Consider the following 21,918-nt stretch of genomic DNA (forward strand, 5'->3'; position numbering starts at 1 on the left):
GGCGGAGCGGCGCCGACGGGTAGAGGAGGGTGGCGCAGCAGGTGTCCCGGCCTTTCAGGCAAACGCGCTGCTTGAGCCCTCCCCAGTCGGCTTCCCGGGTTCCTGGGGCAGCCTCCGTCGCAGGAACATTGAGCACTGCGGCAGCCGGCAACGCGGTGCCGCGAAAACCGACCGTCCAGGGCCCCAGGACATTAGCCCAGCACTGCCTACCCAGGCGCGGGGAGCTACTACCGAGGCCCCTCGGGGAGCACCAGGCCCGCAGACGGCCCCCTCTCATTGGTAGCCCGACTGCAGGCCCCGCCCCCTCTCGTACAGCTCTCGTCCGTGAGTGGCTCTCGGGCCCCAGCTGGCCACACCTCCTCCCCTCGCACATACACAAGAGTCACGCGCCTTTCAGTAGGAAACTTGGCGTGCCGAGGGGGACGGTGGCTTTCATCGCCCCACCCACCTGCCTTGCCATTGGCCCGCGGCTCCGCTCGTGACCACGCCCCCATTCCAGCCCCCTGGCTGGGAGGGCGGGCACCCGCGCGTGATTGGCTGGTCCGCCTGCCTCTCGCGGGAGCGGCTGGCGCTTCACCCTCCCTTTTCCCCCTCCCGCGAGTCTCCAGGTTCCTCAGCTGGCAGAGGCCGGGTCAGTGTCAGTCAGGGAGCCGGACCGCCGGACCGTGTGTGCGGACGCTCCGCTGCAGTCTCGCCCAGGGGCCGGTGGCTGCGCTCGCGCCGCCGGGTGGGAAGGATGAAGCCGCAGCTGGAGCAGCCACCCTATGATTGGCTGTGGCGCTTGTGAACCCGAAGTAAAGATGGCGGGCGGGCAGGCAGCCGCCGCACTGCCCACTTGGAAGATGGCGGCGCGCCGCAGCCTCAGCGCCCGCGGCCGGGGGGTCCTGCAGGCGGCGGCGGGGCGGCTGCTGCCGCTGCTACTGCTGAGCTGCTGCTGCGGCGCGGGCGGCTGCGCAGCAGCGGGCGAGAACGAGGAGACGGTGATCATCGGGTTGCGGCTGGAGGACACGAACGACGTGTCTTTCATGGAAGGGGGGGCGCTGCGGGTGAGCGAGCGGACCCGGGTCAAGCTGCGGGTGTACGGGCAGAACATCAACAACGAGACGTGGTCCCGCATCGCCTTCACCGAGCACGAGCGGCGGCCTCACAGCCCGGGCGAGCGCGGGCTGGGGGGCCCCGCGCCGCCCGAGCCGGACAGCGGCCCCCAGCGCTGCGGCATCCGCACCTCCGATATCATCATCTTGCCCCACATCATTCTCAACCGCCGCACATCGGGCATCATTGAGATCGAGATCAAACCGCTGCGCAAGATGGAGAAAAGCAAGTCCTATTACCTGTGCACATCGCTCTCCACGCCCGCCCTGGGCGCCGGCGGCCCGGGGTCCGCGGGCGGCGCCGTCGGGGGCAAGGGCGGCTCGGGAGTGGCCGGGCTCCCGCCGCCCCCGTGGGCCGAGACCACCTGGATTTACCACGACGGCGAGGACACCAAGATGATCGTGGGCGAGGAGAAGAAGTTCCTGCTGCCCTTCTGGCTGCAGGTGATCTTCATTTCGCTGCTCCTGTGCCTGTCGGGCATGTTCAGCGGCCTCAACCTGGGGCTGATGGCCCTGGACCCGATGGAGCTGCGCATCGTGCAGAACTGCGGCACCGAGAAGGAGAAGAATTACGCCAAACGCATCGAGCCGGTGCGCAGGCAGGGCAACTACCTGCTGTGTTCGCTGCTGCTGGGCAACGTGCTGGTCAACACCACGCTCACCATCCTGCTCGACGACATCGCCGGCTCAGGCCTCGTGGCGGTGGTGGTCTCCACCATCGGCATCGTCATCTTCGGGGAAATCGTGCCCCAGGCCATCTGCTCCCGTCACGGCCTGGCTGTCGGGGCCAACACCATCTTCCTCACCAAGTTTTTCATGATGATGACCTTCCCCGCTTCTTACCCGGTGAGCAAGCTGCTGGACTGCGTCCTGGGCCAGGAGATAGGCACTGTCTATAACCGGGAAAAACTGCTGGAGATGCTCCGGGTCACCGACCCCTACAACGACCTCGTTAAGGAGGAGCTGAACATCATCCAAGGAGCGCTGGAGCTCCGCACCAAGACAGTGGAGGACGTGATGACTCCGCTCCGGGACTGCTTCATGATCACGGGCGAAGCCATTCTGGACTTCAACACCATGTCGGAGATCATGGAGAGCGGCTACACCCGTATTCCGGTATTTGAGGGGGAGCGCTCCAACATCGTGGACCTTCTCTTTGTCAAAGACTTGGCCTTCGTGGATCCAGATGACTGTACTCCCCTGAAAACCATCACTAAATTTTATAACCACCCCTTGCACTTTGTTTTCAATGACACCAAGTTGGACGCTATGCTGGAAGAATTTAAGAAAGGTGGGAAATTTTGGTATCTTTCATTGGCTTGCTCTCTCTCTCTCTCCATCCTCCTCCCTACTTGAGCCCTCTACCCTCAGATCAACCCCCCAAGGCGAGTTGACCGGAATTTCTCCTGTCTCTTAATTGCAAAGTTGAAAGGGTGGCATGGATTTGGGGGATGGATTGAACTAGAAGGCGCTTCTAGGTTTTCTAAAAGCACGAGACTAACGTCACTCGCTTTTTCGCATTTCAAAAAGCAGGCTTTCTATTTTCTGTGCATGATACTGCTGGCCCTCTGGTCCTGAGGGGTCTGCTGCATACCATTGCCCCAGTTCTGAGTGGGTAAGGTGCAAGTCGGGGCCAGCTAATGCCATGCTGTGCCATCTGGTTGACATGTACTAATCTCAGGCGTTTGGAAAAACATTGAGATAGTTTCTCTAAACTCAGTACAATCCTCTTCTTCCTCCTTAACCATTCACTGACATTTCAGAGATTGGAAGTGCATTTTCGGTAGCTCTGTTCCTGGTTGTCAGGCCACCTGTGGGGCAGATTGGGCTCTGCCTTTTGAGGATAGAGGATGGGTTAAGCCAATATCACCAAAAAGATTTATGCATTTGGGTGTGACTTGCCTTAGCTAGAAAAGAGGGTTTTGTTTTGTTTTGTTTTTTTTCAAAGTAGAGTTATTAATATATAACTTGGAAAGACTAGAGGTGAGTTAACCTTTTATTAGGCTATCTTGTCTAGCTTTCTTCACTATTTGTTTATATTTACTTGACAAATAAATTTCCCAAACCAAGTGTGATTTTGGCAGAAATCTTGAACATTTAACAATGGGATGACGCCCTCTATTGTGGTTTATTTATCGCTAGAGTTTTTCTGGTTTATAAGTGTTCTTCTTGACCTTGATCGCTTGGTATGTTAAGTTGAAGTGTGTCTTCAAGTCAGTTCTCAATGTTCTGGGGAGTTTTAATAGGGAAGCTACCTGCAGAGTCTGATGTGCTCACCTTTCCCCGCATGGTGGTTATTTTTTGTTTGTTTTACCGTGTAATGAACAGGCAAATAGCAACTCATGCTATTATTAACTGAAATTCTGTCTTTAAAAAAAGTTTCCAGTAAATAGTTAGTGTTGCTATTTGAAAACCATGGGCGGCCGAGCTGTTTAATTGCTGTGGTGCTAGTGTAGGTATTAAAATATGTATGTGACCTTTAATGACCTGATAGTCTTCAAAACTAAGTTTTCCTTCTTCAGATAGAATTTTGAGCACTCATAGTGGTCTCTCCACTGAAAAAGGCTGTGTGTGTAAGTGGTGACAGCTCACTGGACGTGGCGATCTGAACATCCCCACAGAGTGTGTGGTTGCCCTAATTCCATTCTCCTGGCTGAATGGTGTCCTCTCTGGAACAGGATCACATTGCAGTAATTTTCAGATAAAGGAATAGAGCAGAATGTGCTTCAGAGATTGGTAATTTGCATTTAAAAGCAGAAGGAGATTCTTCTGGATTCTTAAACAGTAAAAAGAAAATATCCATTATCTCTAGGTGACAGAGCTTCTTTTGGGGGTGTCATTATCCTTTCACTGCTAAGTTGTTAATTAGAGCATCTGACCAATCTCTTCTCTCATTTTGCAATAATATTTCTAGTACAGAAAGATACCTTGGGATGCTTGAAAATGCCTTTGAAATACATTGTTTTCTTTCTATTGCAAGGTTTTGCAATATTGAGACGGATAATTTATTCCATGATTTTTTATTCAGAATTTTTGCATATCTACTGATGGATTGAAACACTAGTGTGCCCTCCCTGCTGAAAGAAGGCTTTCATTTCTATATCTTTTTTTCTTGGAGAATTTAACTCTTCACCTACAAGTCATTAATCCTGCCCCTATCTCAAAACTTCAAAATTTGCATTATTTTGAAACTTGTTTCTGGTTGTTCTTGAACAATATTCCTGTGTATTTTCTGTGGTTTATTTTCAGGAGGAACCTTTTCTCCTCAATATTACCTCTCACATTACCTTTAGATAACCGAATTACTAGTATTTTCCCATGAATTTTTGAAAAATAGTAATTCACAGGCAGGACTTTATTTCTGTCCTTAACCAGAGTGATGTGTTTGGTTAAGAAGATAGTAAAGGTTAAGGTACACTCAAGTTAGTGGTATGTTTGGAAGAGCGGGCAAAGACATTTGGTTGCAAATGGGAAATTTCAGCCATGATCTTAAAAAAGGATTGAGTGTTTCTTACTTAAACTGTAAGAACAATTGATTTTTCACCTTCTCTTTCTTGATCTTTTTTTGATGAGTTTGGTCACTTGAACCTTACTAGCAGCTGTGTTAATTCTTTCTTCCTGTGAGTTAAGCTATTTCACCAGATACTGTTTTCTTTATTTTCCAATTCAATTTGAAATAATGTGAACAGTCAACTTTTATTGTTTTTTGTTTTTCTCTATTGAATAATGGTGCATGGGATGTTTTTTTTTTTTTTTTTTTTTTTTGCGTGGGATGGTTTGAAGGCTTTTTCTTCCTCTTTCCTTCTTTCTCCTAATAATACCAACTGTAACTCCTTCAGATTGATAGGTCATTAATCCAGATCTCATTGAAAATTGCCCTTCCCAACTAAGAATGTCAGCCTGGAAGTCTTTTCTACATAGAGCTGGACATCATCAGTGTGAGTTATGCTTTACCAACAAGGGGAAAGGTTCGCAATGTGGAAAGAAATGAAAAACTACCTTTATAGAAGTGTGTGTGAATGTCTTCTTTCTACTGGTTAGAACACTTTGCCTGACTCCTTAGAAACAGCTTTCCTTGAGGTTGGAAGACAGTAATTATACTAATTTTACAGTCAGCTTATTATTTATTTACTGTACCAGGTACAGAGCTGCATGTTTTACATGAATTACCTTGTTTAAATCTCATAATGGCCCTGCAAAGCATTTTCTCCATTTTACAAATGAGGAAATTGAGGCTCAGGTTACATGATTTGTTCAAGGTCACACAGTAATTTGTTGATTTGGGGTTTTAACTCAGGTCTGTGACAACCAAACTTGAGCTCTTAAAGGCTCTGTGGTTAATCATTAAGTTGGTCCCCTTGATTCTGATCTTACATTTCTGCTTTGAGTGAGTGTGAAGTTTGGTCTTTTATCAAAACATTGCTTCAGAGCTTTTTGGGCAACAGTCACAGAAATGCACTGAAACATAGATGGTTTTAAAGCCAGTGCTTCTGTGATGTTGTATATAACTGTTGGTTTCCCCACTTTTGCCATTAAAACAAATCAGTTTTTTGGTCAGTGTGATTCTAAATCTAAAGAATTCTATTTCCATGCCAAGCATCAAGTTTCATTTTGGAAATGTTTTATACTTACATTATAATGTAAGTAGTCTGCTACTTTAATGAAATACTCTACAGCTGTTTTTCTAATAGCAAAGCATGTAGTAATGTTTAACTCTTGTTTGGCAGTGAGGACTCAAATTCAGTTTTGTGTTTTAATCTTGATTGTATTTGCATTTTTGTTGCCACCTGTATAATGGTTAATGAGCATCCTTTACAGCTCCACCCCTCTGTGCAATCTTTCTCTTTTTCTTTTGCTACTTTTGTACTTATAAATCTAAATAAGAGAATAAAGGTAAACCCCACTAGAAGATTATGAGACTTCTAGAAAAACTGTCTTGAAGCAAAATTGTGGAGAGGAAGAAAAGATAAATTGAAGGTTGCTACCTTTGTCTGCAGAAAAGACATACGAGATTCTCTACTGACCTGACAAAGCCTTCCTTATAAAATACTGTGGACTCTTGGCTGCCTAGTTGACTCTACTGGGGTTGAATTTGAAGAATTAGTAACCAGTTATCATTGTTTTGTTTTGTTTCTTTTTGCTTTGTAACAATTGCATTCCAGTATTGCAGAGCATGCAGTTCTATAGCTGCTAGGGGTAGCCAGGCTATTTTCTAGCTTTTTCTTAATGTACTTAGTTAAGTAGGGTCACCAGATAACTTTAAGGGAGAGTACAGTGTGCAGTTTTCTCTCCTCCTGTAACACCAGTCTTTCCATATCAGTATGCTGCGAGTTTAATGTTAAAAACTATTTTCCTCACCAAATAAAGTGTTCCACTTGCCTAGAATCTAGGAGAATGTTTTTATTGGTGTTTAAAGGTATGAATGATGTCAGGGATGGATGGATGAATATATTTGCTTCTATGATCTTGTATGTTTAGTAATTTTGTACAGTAACAGTATTAAACTATTATGATTCTGTGTTTTTATTTTTATTTTTAAAAATATTTTATTTATTTAGTCATGAGAGACACAGAGGGAGCGAGAGGCAGAGACAAAGGCAGAGGGAGAAGCAGGCTCCATGCAGGGAGCTCGATGTGGGACTTGATCCCGGGACTCCAGGATCATGCCCTGGGCCGAAGGCAGGTGCTAAACTGCTGAACCACCCAGGGATCCCCTGATTCTGTGTTTTTAGATCATCACTATGAAATAATACAGCAAGTGTAGAATCAGAGGTGGAAGGCAGGTACCTTGAAGATCATCTCCTCCAGTGTTGCAAAACTTACCAGATGATAAGAACTACTTGGATCACTTATTAAGAATAAGGTCCTAGTCCTCAGTCAGAGGTGTTCTAAAACAGAATCTGGGGAAGGAGCCTTAAAATGCATATTGTTAACAGTTACCCTACAGTTAGGTGAGTTTAGAAAATCATTGGTCTAGTCAACCTTATAAATAAGAAAGGTAAACCTTGAGAAGGGGAGAAAATTAAGTGACTTGCTTAAGGGCTATCTACCTAGTTAGTAGCATCAATAGAACTAGAATCCATGTCTCTGTTTTTTTGTTTTTTGTTTTTTTAATTTTATTTATTTATTCATGAGAGACACACACAGAGAGAGCCAGAGACACAGGCAGAGGGAGAAGCAGGCTCCATGCAGGGAGCCCGACGTGGGACTCCATCCCAGGTCTCCAGGATCATGCCCTGATCATGCCCTGGGCCGAAGGTGGCACTAAATCCCTGAGCCCCCAGGCTGCCCCATGTCTCTGTTTCTAGACTGGAGTTCTTCCACTCTCTCAAGCAGGCCTTCTGATCCCAAGCTAAAGGTACTCTGGTCAGAGTTAAAGGTAGTTTTGTCATTGAAAAAGCAGATATTCAGGTTTGCCATTGGGAATTACCCTGTGATTTTGATGTCAATATTTTTGACATCCTGGTTTTGTTACACAGAAAGTAAATCTGAACATGTGGGCTCATTTTATTTTAGCTTATTGCTTTGATTGAGTTTTTTATTTTGTTAAGGTCAGCCTAGGAGGGTATTTTAGGAAAGGGGTCTTGAGATTGCTTGAAGCCTTAGTAGGTAAATATAAGGCGTTTCTTTGGAGTTAACTTGTTTTAGGTATCCACAAATGTGTTTTCTTTTTGATTGTTTCTTCTATGAGAGTAGGAAAATTGAATTTGGGACTGTAGGGCGAAACATCCTTGGCTCTTTTTTGTTCACAACACAAGTCTGTAAATTTTCTATTGAAATATTCATCAAAGCATTTGAAGTATGTGCCCCATTCATGCATCTATCTATGCTATGTGTCTTTTTTTTTATTTAAAATAATAGAAATTAAATTCTTACAGAGAATCATACCTGATTTGGGGAGGTTATTTTTTTTTTTTTAAAGATTTTATTTATTTATTTATGAGAATGCACAGAGAGGAGAGAGAGAGAGAGAGGCAGAGACGCAGGCAGAGGGAGAAGCAGGCTCCATGCACCAGGAGCCCGACGCGGGACTCGATCCCGGGTCCCCAGGATCGCGCCCTGGGCCAAAGGCAGGCGCCAAACCGCTGCGCCACCCAGGGATCCCTGATTTGGGGAGGTTATTTGTGATAATAGGACCATGAAAGCTTGAACATAGCTTTTTAGGTCAGAAGACACCATAGTTAAATGCTGGCTTTGACTTAGTGTGGTTTTGGATGAAACAGGACCTTATTCTGCTTTTCTCTTGGTTTTCGTGGGGATTACACACTACCTGCCCCTCCCCACAAAGGGCTCAGAATTATTTAAATTTTGAAACATTCCAAACTCCTGGGAAGGACCAGTTAATTTTAATTATTAGCAAATCTAAACACAATTTAAAATATTGTTACCAGGAAAACTCACAAAATAGACTGAGCCAACATAATATTTATGGTTTTATTGTTCTTGAAATGCTTATTAGACTTTAAAAAACAAATCTCTGGACTCCAATTAGATATTTCCTTTAGTTCTATATAAAGTAGTATATTTCTTTCTAAGGGGCCCTATCTCCTGAACACATATATTACTGATAGTAAAGTTCAATTCCAGTAGGCTTTGCTTGGAACATAAAGAATGTTTTTTAAGCTAAATACATGAAAATGAATGATTAGGATTGAATACAATTTATTTTAGTATTCTCTTTTCACCTGCTTTTTCTCGGGACACAAACCAGAAATCCCCAATCCTACCAACATTGAAAAAGAGAGACACCAGGAGCACCTGACAGCTCAGTCGGTAGTGTGCAACTCTTGATCGTGGGGTTGTGAGTTTGAGCCCCATGTTAGGTATTGAGATTACTTAAAAAAAAAAGTTTTTTTTTTTTTTTTTGGGGGGGGTGGTTTAGGTGTTTTTATTAAAGCATAGGGACAGGATCTGCCAGAAGGGGAGCAGGCAGAAAGGGCTGCCTAATCTTTTTTTTTTTTTTTCAGATTTATTTATTTATTTGAGAAAGAGAGAGAAAGAGAGGGAGAGAGAGTGAAGGGGAGGAGCTGAGCGAGCAAGAGAGAGAATCCCAAGCAGATTCTGCACTGAGCATGGAGCCCATCATGGGGCTTCATCTCATGACTCCGAGACCATAACCTGAGATGACCCCAAGAGTCAGAGGCTCAACCGACTGTGCCGCTCAGGTGCTCCCCTCCCCAAAATATAAAATCTTAAAAAAAGAAAAAGACACTAGGAAGCATTCTTTCTTTCACCAGACTGGCAGCTGTGGAGTGTGTACACAGAGGGGACTCAGGTGGCACATTTTGGAGGGGGAGCTAGGGGATTCATAACAAGCACCTCCTGTAGATGATATGTTTATTAGATTGGCTTAGGGATTGATGGAGATGATGGGGGTGCTGACTCGCCCCCCCTTTACAGTAATGCTATCACTGACTATCAGTACTGCTGCAATGATGGTGAGATCATCATTTCTTCATACATAACCACCCCCCTTGCTGTCAGACCTGGGTGGGAATATTTCGGTCTTTGAATTTATATCCTGGGTGCGGAAGATACCACTTACTAATGCAAAGGTTAAGGAAAATGTGCTCTTCCTAAATTTACTTTGGACAAGTAGCTTATTCTCTTTAAGCCTCAGTTTTTTTCCATAGTAAAATAGGTTGTTTGCAGACTCCTAGGGTACCTAATAGAATTAATGTGGTAACAAATGTTAAAAATGCCTCTGGTAGTAGTACCTGGCGCTTAGTGCTCAGTTACCCATTATTTTTTGTCATGGTGATGCTATTGGTCTTTATCGTTCTTGGTCTTTCTTTTTTTTTTTTCGTTCTTGGTCTTTCTTTAGACTACATACTACTAGTCAAGAGACACCTTGAGCCATATGTGTTCATAGTTGTTATGAATGTCAAAATCTTGAAAGTGGCTAATGATTGCAGGTTTTTTTCTTTTCTTGTGATTGAATTCCAGCCTCTGTTACTGTTTTAATAGTTGCTGTTACTTGATAAGATACCCACATGCATACATATTTTGAAGGAAAACAGAACAATCAATTACATATTCTACCCTCCTTAGAGTAAGGATACTGAATTTTAAAAAGCCTTCATTTTGGCTAGTATCAAAAAGACAAGAAATAACAAATGTTGGTGAGGATGTGGAGAAAAATGAATCTACATGCACTGTCAGTGGGAATGTAAATTGGGGTAGCCACTGTGCAAAAGAGGGTGGAGTTTCTTCAAAAAATTTAAAATAGATCCATTAATTTCATTACTGGGTGTTTACCAGTAAAGAAAATGAAAACATTTCTTTAAATGTTTAAAGAAAGTAAAGAAAATGAAAACACTAATTTGAAAATATATAAGCACCCTTGATGTTTATTGCAGCATTTTTTACAGTAGCTAAATTATGGACGAGCACAAGTATCCATTGATAGATGAATGGGTAAAGAAGATCTGGTATATATTTATATATCTGGAATATATGTAATGAAATACTACTCAGCCATTTGCAACAACATGGATAGATTTAGAGTAATGCTAAGTGAAATAAGTCAGAGAAAGACAGATACCATATAATTTCACTTTTATGTGGAATCCAAAAAATAAGACAAATGAACAAACAAAAAATCAGGAATAGACCCATAAATACAGAAAACAAACTGGTGGTTGCCAGAGGGGAGGGGGCTGGGAGGATGGGCAAAATGGCTGAAGGGGAGTGGAAGGTACAGGCTTCCAGTTATGGAATGAGTAAGTCACAGGGATAATGGGTAACATCTAAGGAATATAGTCAGTGTTATTATAATAGCATTGTATGGTGAGCATAGTGCAATGTATAGGTTGTAAAATCAATATGTTTTACATCTGAAACTAAGGTAATGTGTGCCAACAATATTTCAGTAATAATAAAACTCTCCAATCTCCTTGACTAAGTGACTAAGAAAGACAACAAAGTTTAAAAGAAATAGAGCAAGTACTCCTGGATTTTGGAGGCTTTGAATAACCAAAGTTTGAAGCCTAAAGGGAAGATCCCACATTACTTTGATAAAATCTTTTAATATTGATTATATCAAAAGCATAAAAAACTGTAGCTTCTAATATAGCAAATTTTTGTTGCCGATAGCACTGTAAATCTGTAATACTTTTGGAAGGCAACCAAGAGTCATTAAAGTGTCCTACCCTTTGGTTTAGTAATTTTGTCCCCTGGAAATCTTAATTCAGCTGAATAATTCAAGAGGAGAAAAAAAGCTACAGTGGCTTTTTATGTTGCATGTATATTGCAACATTATAAATATTGAACAATAGGAAATAAATGTCTGACACTTCAAGGCAGGGCATGGAGGGGAAGGAATTAAGAAATGATAGATGTGGGGTCACCTGGGTGGCTCAGTGGGGGAATGTCTGCTTTGGGCTCAGGGCATGATCCCAGAGTCCCAGGATGGAGTCCTCATTGGGCTCCCCATGGGAAGCCTGCTTCTCCCTCTGTCTATGTCTCTGCCTCCCTCTCTGTGTCATTCATGAATAAATAAATAAAATCTAAAAAAAAAGAAACTATAGATGTCAACTAATTATAACCATTTAATGATAATGTTGAAAACAATAAAGCAATATGGGAAATTTTATACTGATTATTTTGCATGGATTATAGGCATGCAGAAATATTCAGGTATATGGAATAAAAGGGAACATGGAAATAGAGAAAATAGTCAATGTGCTTATTGGCCCTTTGCATACCTTCATATCCTTTGCCCATTTTTAAATTGGATTATTTGTCTTTTTATTATTGACTTGTAAGAATTCTTTTTTTAAAGATTTTATTTATTTATTTTGGAGAGAAAGTGCATGTGCACACGTGAGCCGGGGCGGGGGAGGGGCAGAGGGACAGAATTTTAGGCAGACACCCTGTTGAATGTGGAGCCTGATGTGGAGTCTGATCTCAGGACACCGAGATTTTGACCTGAGTGGAAATCAAGAGTTGGACATTTAGCTGACTGAGCCACCCAGGTGCCCCTGACTTGTAAGAATTCTTTTATGTATTCTGAGTACTACCTCACATATGTTTATCAGATATATGATTTGGAAATATTTTCTCTCATTCTGAGTTGTCTTTTCATTTTCTTGATAGTAACCTTAAGGCAGGAAAGTCTTTAATTTTGATGAGATCCAATTAATCTCTTTTTTTCTTTTGTGTGTGTGTGTGTGTGTGTGTGTTTAAAAGATTTTATTTAGTATTCATGAGAGACACAGGGAGAAAGAGGCAGAGACATAGGCAGAGGGAGAAGCAGGCTCCTCACAGGGAGCCTGATGTGGGACTTGATCCTGGGACCCTGGAATCACACCCTGAGCTGGAGGCAGACACTCAACTGCTAACCCACAAGGAGTCCCTCTTTTGTGATTTTGTTTTTATTGTCATATCTAAGAAACCATTGTTTGATCCATGGTCACAAAGATTTATGCCTCTGTCTTCTTCTAAGATTCTCATAGTTTTAGCTCTTATATTTAGGCTCTTACTATATTTTGAGTTAATTTTTGTATATGGTGTGAGGCAGGGGTCCAACTAACTTATTTTGTGTGTTGATATCAAGTAGTTCCAGCACCATTTCTTGAAAAGACTGTTCTTTCTTCGTTGAATTGTCATATCATCCTTGTCACAAGTCAAGTGACCATAAATGTGAAGATTTATTTCTGGACTCTACATTCTGTCTCACTGATCTGTATATCTTCCTTATGCCAGTGACACACTGTTTTTGGTTTTTGTAGCATTGTAGTAGGTTTAGAAATTGGGAAGTATGAATTCTCCAACTTTGTTCTTTTTTTTTTTTTTTTCCATTACAGTTTTGGTTGTCAGGATCCCTTACATTTTCATATGAATTTTTCATGGATCCTGTCCGTTTCTACAAAAAGGCAGTTGGAATTTTTATAGAAATTGTGTTGAATCTGTAGATCAATTTTGGGAGTATTGCAATGTCAATATTAAATATTCCATCCATAAATATGGGATGTCTTCCCATTTATTTAGGTCTTCTTTAGTTTCTTTCAGCAATGTTTTGTGTATTTGCAATCTTTTTTTTAAACAAAACACTTAGGAATAAATTTAACTTTTCAATGCTATTAAAAATGGAATTGTTTTAATTATTTCATTTTCAGGATTATTGATTGCTAATATATAGGATTCATTTTTTTATTTTGTGTCCTGCAACTTTCTGAACTCATTTATTGGCTAACAGATTGTTCTTAAAATATAAAAGTGAGGCTTCTGGTGGCTCATTCGGTTACGTGTCTGACTCTTGGTTTCAGTTCAGGTCATGATCTTAGGGTCGTGAGATCAAGCACTGTGTTGGGCTCCACACTTAGCAGGAGTCTGCTTAAGATTCTCTGTCTTTCCCTCTCTCTTTGCCCCTCTCCCCTGCATGCTCTCTCTCTCAAATAAGCAAATCTTTTGAAAAATATAAAAGTGCTTTTTAAAAACATGTGAGTGTTTGGGGGTTATTTTCTGTTTGTTGCATTCAACAGTTGTGAATTTTATATTTCCATTAAAAAAATTTGTCATTTTTACTTGCCACTTTCATATGTATAGAGTGAAGAACCTGCTATTGGTTATTGACAATGTGATTCTTGGGGAAATTTGCAAAGAAAAACTAAATTTTCTATTTTAGATTAGATATATGGGGGAAAAAAAGGCTGTATGAATTGTGTCAAAAAGACCAAAGATACAGTTGGCTGGAGCTTGGGAATTTAAAAGTTAATCAGTCTAATATTTAGGTGGCTTTGGGTTCAGATTTAGGATTTGAGCTAGGAGATGAGCACAGAAAAGAGTGTTTTTGTTTGTTTGTTTAATATCTAAGGGGCTTTGTAGTGCCTTTCTTTTCTAGGCCGTTTTACCAAGGGTTTCCTTAGGGTCAGCTTTAGAGATTAGGGAAAATCCTGGTGTATAGTCACTCTGCATTTCATACTGCCATCATCAGTATAATCCTTGAGGTTTTTGGGTACCAGGTAACCAGAAGAAACAAAATGAAACTCTGTTCTTTTTTTCTTTTTCTTTCTTTCTTTCTTTTTTTTTCTAAGGTGCTGAGGTGGGGTGAGGAGCTGGTAATCTGAGAGGGAGAATGTTTTCCCATGCTAGCAAAGACAGACTGAGGGCATCATCTGATCTTTATGGGAGTGTGCAAAGCCTCAGTTTTTCCATTTGCCCATCTGCAATCATAAAAACAATGTGCTGACTCAACTTGAAGCCTCTACAGAATGGCATTTGGGGCTTAGGCTGTCCTGAGAATCATGCAAGGGATGGAAATATTTGAGCGGGTTTTAAGAGGTAACATTAAAAACAGCTAGAATAAGACAGCATGCTCTCTCATCTCCTTCAACATTTGTTTCCTTTGGTCACTAGTGTAACTCTCTGATTTATGGTGTGGCAGGAATAATTTGGTCTCTAGAGTTGATTTCTGAGCAGAGATATTTTTCTTACTCCAGTGATTATTAAACTTTAGTGGCATAGGATTGGTTGGGTAGGAGGGTGAGATTCAGCTGGAAGCTACTTAGTTCAGTAAAGTATTTTTATAATCATATGTGTAGGCCATCTGCATAAGTTTTTTTTCTTTGAACTTTTTATTTCCTTGTTCAGTATACACACATTTACCTGCAAAGACTAGAAGAACATTTGCCAAAATGTTAACAATGACTACCACTTGATGGTGGGTTTTAAGGGAGGAAATCTATTTTTCTGTGTTGCTTCCCATTTTTTAAAACGTGTATTTTGTAATGTTTTGAGAGAAATAAAATCCATTAAAATGTTATTAAAAGTAACTTTTGTAACTTGAACCACTGAGGTAGGTATTAAGTGATACTCAGTATATGTGGGTGAACTTCATGCTTTTTTCCCTTAGGAAATATGGAATATTTTGTCTTAATGCAATTATGCTGTCATTTGTGCCATATATCCCCCTTATTAGAATCCTTAGCATTTGGGTGAAAGATGAATAGCATTTGAAAGCTCATAAGGTGTGTATGTATGTGTGTGTGTGTGTGTGCACGCTCGTGTACACGTGCATGCACTACAGCTTAGTAAAATTAACTTTGTATCACATTTATTTTCAGAACATGTTATTAGGTGACAAAATGTAGTTTGATTTGTGTCTGGACTGCCTGGAATGAAGCTGTTTTTGATACTTACTGGTAGTCCTTATTAAATCAAAGATTGGTGAAGTGGTTCAATTTTAGCCAAATTTGTGCTTTTAATGTAAAGCTGTAATCTCGAAATACTTCTCATTTGGAGATTGATTCTGAAAACTGAAAGTTCCTTGTGTTTGTAGAAATCATCACTGTGAATCCAGTGATGATCATTAAAAGGAGCCAAAAAAATAAAAGGAATGTTTTGGAATCACTCATGCTTGAAACTCGGTCGTTTCCAGTCTTACACATTTTGCTAAAGTAAAAAGACATTTTAACTTTGGTGAGGATCAAGGTTTTTTTAATTTTTGTTTTTGTTTTTCGGGTTTGATTGTACTCCTGTAAAATTGAACACCTATTATACATCATTATTCCAAACAGATAAAAAGATGTGATTTTCTTTCTTCTGAATGTATACAGAAACTTTATAGAATAAGTTAGCTATCATTTGGATGTCTTTCCTAAAGTCTGTTTATATTTTATTATTTATTAAAGAATTTATTTAATTTATTTTTAAAAATTTTATTTATTCGAGAGAGAGAGAGAGAGAGAGGCAGAGACACAGGCAGAGGGAGAAGCAGGCTCCATACAGGGAGCCCGACACGGGACTTGATCCCGGGTCCTCAGGATCACGCCCTGGGCTGAAGGCGGCGCTAAACCGCTGAGCTAGGGGGACCTGGGTGGCTCAGCAGTTGAGCATCTGCCTTTGGCTCAGGGTGTGATCCCGGGATCCAGGATCGAGTCCCACATCGGGCTCCCTGCATGGAGTCTGCTTCTCTCTCTGCGTGTTTCTCATGAATAAATAAAATGTCTAAAAAAAAAAAAAAAAAAAACGCTGAGCTAAACACGGGCTGCCCTAAATAATTTATTTTTAAGTAATCTCTATACCCAACGTGAGGCTTGAACTCACAACCCCAAGATCAAGGTTACATGCTCTTCTGACTGAGCTAGTTGGGACATCTCCTAAAGCCTATTTTCAGTTTTTAAATTTTAATTTAGTTTTTAAAAAGATTTTATTTATTAGAGAGAGAATGAGTGGCAGGAGGGGGAGAGGGAGAGGGAGAAGGAGAAGTAGATTCCTTGCTGAGCAGGGAGCCTGACATGGGGCTCGATCCCAGGACCTTAAGATCATGACCTGAGTCCAAGGCAGATGCTTAACCTACTGAGCCACCTAGGTGCCCCTAATTTAATCTTTAAAGATTTATTTATTTTAGAGAGAGGGAGAGGAGCAGCAAGAGAGAAAATCTCAAGTAGACCCCTCACTCCGCTGAATGAAAAGCCTGACATGGGGCTCTATCCCAATGACCCCGAGATCACTGAAATAAAAAATTGGTCTCTCAACTGACTGAGCCTTGCAGGCACCCCTGAAGTCTGTTTTTAAATGACGTAAAATAATGACAGTGGATTTTGCTTCTACTCCTTTTACCTGACTGCCCAAGAAAATGAAGCATTTTAGGAAGAGAAATTGATGTTTGCTTTACTTAGAAACAATTTTGCTCTTAAATAGTCCCATGCACATTAGACAAATCTATTATTTACTCAGTTCCTTGATGCTTAAAAATATATACACATATTGGTAGGTTTCTTCTTCAGTGAAGCTCATCACTTGACACAAAACTTCCCACCAACATTTAGGCACAAGCTCTTAAATATGAATGGACAGCCAAACATATCTGGATGTTTGAGGAGAGCCTCCAGTAGTTTCATAGTGAGACTAAACAAACAGAAAAAAGAACCTTAATTGACTTAAGCTGGTTTAGCTCACATTAGCCTGAAATCCGACAGACCAGCAGTTATTTCTATGGATATTACTTTCTCAGTGACCTCTTAAGGCCACTTACCAAACCAGCAGTTTGTAGCAAATGTGAAGATTTGCTGCCTCTTTGTGCATGGTATCAGTGGAATCTTCCTGTGGTAATTCAGCCCACCTGATTGAGGCTCCCAGCGAGGTTGAATGTTCATAAAAAACTCCCATAAGGCTTGCCTTGCCTCCACACACATTCAGAGGGCTCACACAGGCATTTCTGGCCAAGCAAATCATTACCTGGTAATTTTTCTTTTCTCCTTTTACTACAAGATTTCATTTTTCTTTTTTTTTTTTAATTTTATATATTTATTTGGAAGAAAGAGAGCACACAAATAGGGGGAGGGGCAGAGGGAGAGGGAGAAGCAGCCCCCTGCTGAGCAGGGAGCCCTCCCTATGCAGGGCTTGATCCCAGGACCCCAAGATCATGACCTGAGCTGAAGTCAGCTGCTTACTGACAGAGCCACACAGGCGCTCTTTACTGCAAGATTTCTTTTTTAAAAAATATTTTATTTATTTATTCATGAGACACAGAGAGAGACGCAGAGACACAGGCAGAGGGAGAAACAGGCTCCATGCAGGGAGCCAGATGTGGATCTCGATTCCTGGTCTCCAGGATCACACCTTGGGCTGAAGGCGGCGCTAAACCACTGAGCCACCTGGGCTGCCCTGCAAGATATTTTATTTTATTTTATTTTACTTTATTTATTTTATTTTATTATTTTTATTTTATTTTATTTATTTTATTTTATTTATTTTATTTTATTTATGATAGTCATACAGAGAGAGAGAGAGAGAGAGGCAGAGACATAGGCAGAGGGAGAAGCAGGCTCCATGTACCGGGAGCCCGACGTGGGATTCGATCCTGGGTCTCCAGGATCGCGCCCTGGGCCAAAGGCAGGCGCCAAACCGCTGAGCCACCCAGGGATCCCTAATTATTATTATTATTTTTTTTATGATAGTCATACAGAGAGAGAGAGAGAGTGCCCTGCAAGATTTCTTAAAGCAGAGTATTTATCTCCTTTTCCTTGTCCCTGATGGATTCATCTTTGATCTACAATCTGGCTTCAAACTGTCATACCAGTGACTTCCTGTATTGCTGGATCCATGTCTTGGTTGTCATTGTTCCCATGTTCCTCGTCTCCCTTGCTGTTTTTGGCGCTGAGGCGAGGACCCGTCTTCTTTCCAGCTTGACTCTGGTGGCATGATACATACAGCCCAGCCTTGATTATCTTCCTGGCTTTCTTTGAGTTCTTCCTTTTTAATTTTAGGTTCTTGGTTTCTTCCTTCCATTTCTAATCAGCGTTCCCCAAGAGTTTGCCTTTATCTCTGCCTTCCATGGTCTTTTTCCCTCTTTAGAAAACTTGCTTTGGGGCCTCTTGGGTAGCTCAGTGGGTTGAGCATCTGACTCTTGATTTCAGCTCAGGTCATGATCTGAGTCAAGCCCCAAGTCAGGCTTCTCTCTCACTGGGGGAGTGGGGGTCGGCTTGAGATTCTCTCTCCCTCTGCCCCTTCTCCCTCTAAAAAAGGGAAAACTTTGTTTGACTCATCTTCAATCCATAAGCATTTTTTGAGTGTCATAGTATAAATGACTATGTGGGATGCAAAGATGAATTAGTTATGTCTCCTCTCAAGTAACTTGCAATACATATTTTTGCTCTTTACCCCCCTGTATCTTGTTACCAAACTTAATTGACATATTTTTAAAATTCCTCATACACTTTTTTCGTCTCCATTTCTGCTACTACTCCTGCTCTTAGTCCCTTTAATTTATACCTCATTCAGTGCCTGCTATGTTTTAGATGTTCCGTAAATGCATTTTTTTTTTTAAATTTATTTATGATAGTCACAGAGAGAGAGAGGGAGAGGCAGAGACACAGGAGGAGGGAGAAGCAGGCTCCATGCCGGGAGCCTGACGTGGGACTCGATCCTGGGTCTCCAGGATCGCGCCCTGGGCCAAAGGCAGGCGCCAAACCGCTGCGCCACCCAGGGTTCCCCGTAAATGCATTTTGAATGAATAAATCAAATCAGTCTCTCCATCTTGATTATTGTAAAACTTCCAAGTTGACTTAAAAAAAAAAGATTTTATTTATTTATTCATGAGAGACACAGAGAGAGACAGAGACATAGAGGGAGAAGCAGGGTCCTCACAGGGAGCCTGATGGGGGACTCGGTCCCCAAATACTGGGATCCCAACCTGACCCAAAGGCAGATACTCAATCACTGAGCCGCCCAGGTGTTCCCAAGATGACTTTCTTTAGCCTATTTCATCAAATATACCTCTGCCAAGTTGATCTTCCTTAAATGTAACTTTCATCTTACCAGGTTATCAAAAAATGCCATAAGATTAAAATAATATTATCTGCTGTAGATTGAACTGTGTGCCTCCCCCCCAGTTCCTATATTGAAGCTCTAATATCCAGTGTAATGGTATTGGAGATGGGACCTTTGGAAGGTCATTAGGGTTAGATGAAGTGATAAGGGTGGGGCTTACTGGGGTTTGTCAGAAGAGGAAGAGAAGTCACCTTCTCTCTGCCATATGAGGACATGGTGAGAATGCACCCATCTTTAAGCCAGGAAGAGAGCTCTGGCCAGGCACAGAATCAGCTAGCATCTTGATCTTGGACTTCACAGCTTCTGTTGTTTACACCATCCATCTATGGTATTTTTACTTATCCAAATAGCCAGGATAAAACAATTGATAAAAGCAAAATGAGTAAGTTCTAGATGTCTGCTGAATAACATCATACGTACAGTTCACAGTACTGTATTCCACACTTTAAAAATTGTGGTTATTTTTTATTTTTTTAAAGATTTTATTTATCCATTCATGAGAGACAGAGAGGGAGAGAAAGAAAGGCAGAGACCCAGGCAGAGGGAGAAGCAGGCCCCATGCAGGGAGCCTGATGTGGGACTGGATCCCTGGACTCCAGTACCACGCCCCGGGCTGAAGGCAGGCGCCAAACCACTGAGCCACCCAGGGATTCTCACTTAAAAAATTGTTAAGAGGGTAGATCTCATGTTAAGCACTCTTACCATAATAAAATTGAAAAAATGATAGTGTACAATTATCAAGATCCCATGAAATGTGGACCTTCTCTGACTGTATTTCCTACTACTTTCCCCCTGACTCTGCTTCAACCATACTGGCCTTCTGGCTGTTTCTTGAGTGCTGCAGATGCTCTAGGCATTCTCTGGTCTTTAGGGCCTCGCTGATTGCAGTTCCCTCTTCTGGGAATGGCCTTTCCCAGACAGCTTTGTGGTATTCTTCTTTCCTTTGGATCTTGACTCACATTTCACCATGTCATTGAGGCTGGCTGGCTCTGGTCTTCCTATCTGAAATTTCAGTCTGTCCCCTGCAATACTTATCTGTTTTCCCTTTATTCTTTTTTGTTTTGTTTTGTTTTGTTTTTGAATGCCCTATACTGTATCTTTTGTTTACTATTACATTAGAAAACTTTTTTTTTTTTTTTTGGCCTGCATCTCCCATCAAAACTCATGCTCCCTCCACAAGGGCAGGAACTTTTGTCTGTCTTGTTCTCACAATAGGACCTGGTATAGGTGCTCAATAAATATTGTTGAATGATTGAAATGAAGATTATTGAGGGTGTGGCATGAGGCAAATACTCTTTTATAATATATGTATATATTTTAAAGATTTTATTTATTTGAGAGAGAGATATGGAGATAGTGACAGAGATAGTGAGAGAGAGAAGGAGTGAGGAAGAGAGGGAGAAGTAGGTGCTGCACTGAGCAGGGAGCCTGACTCAGGGCTTGATCCCAGAACTATGGGATCATGATCAGAGCCAAAGGCAGACACTAACTGACCTAGCCACCCAGGTGCCCCACTCTCCTATAATGTTGGTGATAGTGTTCATTGGTATAATCTTCCTGGAAAGTCATTTGGCAGTGTGCTGAAGAACTTGGTGCTTTTTTGTTTGTCTCCCTGTAGCTCTAGGAATCTGACCATAGGAATTAATCAGAAATGCATGCAAAACTTAAAATGTAGAGATACTTGTGTAAATATATTTAATTTTTAAACATATTAATTTTTAAAAATTGTGGTACACATGACATTAAATTTACCATTTTTATGTGAATGGTTCAGGAGTGTTATTTTTACTTTTTTTTTTTTTTAAGATTTTATTTGTTTATTTATGAGGCGCACAGAGAGAGAGAGGCAGAGACATAGGCAGAGAGAGAAGCAGGCTCCATGCAGGGAGCCTGATGCGGGACTCGATCCTTGGACTCCAGGATCACGCCCTGGGCCGAAGGCAGACGCTCAACCGCTGAGTCACCCAGGTGTCCCTATATTCACATTGTTGTACACACCAATCTTCAGAACTCTTTTCATCTTGCAAAAATGCAACTCTGTACCCATTAAACAACTCCTGTTCTCCTTCCTCCTGGCCCTGGCAACCACCATTCAATTTTGTCTCTAAATTTGACTACACTAGGTACATTGGATAAGTAGAATCATATAGTATTTGTTATTTGTGCCTGGCTTATTTCACTTAGTATAATGTCCTCAAAGGTTCATCCACGTTGCAGTGTGTGTTAGAATATTTTTCCTTTTCAAGGATGAATAATATTTCATCATATGTATGTACTAAAAGTTAGTATGTACTAACTTTTTTTGATCCATTCATACGTCCATGGACACTTGGGTTGCTTCCACCTTTTTACTGTTGTGAATAATACAGCTGTGCATATAGGTGTATAATAGTCATTCAAATTCCTAATGTTAGTTCTTTAGGTTATATATCTAAAAGTACAATTGATGGATCATATGGTTATTATACTTTTAATTTTTTAAGGAACTGAATATTTTTTAAAACAGCAAAATATTAGGAGCTCCTTGGTGGCTCAGTTGGTTAAGTTT

The 21,918-nt window shown here is 41.5% G+C and overlaps 1 protein-coding gene across 5 annotated transcripts in view; it reads left to right on the forward strand.

The window, feature by feature from the left end:
* The first annotated feature begins 530 nt into the window (after window positions 1-530).
* CNNM2 (cyclin and CBS domain divalent metal cation transport mediator 2) overlaps window positions 531-21,918 on the forward strand; it is a 149,368-nt gene continuing 127,980 nt past the window's right edge. For 2 of the 5 annotated variants that reach the window (XR_005380530.1, XM_038578665.1), the window contains exon 1: window positions 531-2,385. Coding sequence is in view for 3 of the 5 variants with exons in the window: in XM_038578665.1 (XP_038434593.1) it covers window positions 765-2,385 (1,621 nt within the window). In the remaining 2 variants the exon portion in view is untranslated. The remainder of the gene's footprint in view (window positions 2,386-21,918) is intronic. The other 3 variants (XR_005380529.1, XM_038578664.1, XM_038578663.1) reach the window with 3 other exon arrangements.

Source organism: Canis lupus, chromosome 28 (genome assembly GCF_011100685.1).
Source record: "Canis lupus familiaris isolate Mischka breed German Shepherd chromosome 28, alternate assembly UU_Cfam_GSD_1.0, whole genome shotgun sequence".
Classification (NCBI taxonomy): Eukaryota; Metazoa; Chordata; class Mammalia; order Carnivora; family Canidae; genus Canis; species Canis lupus.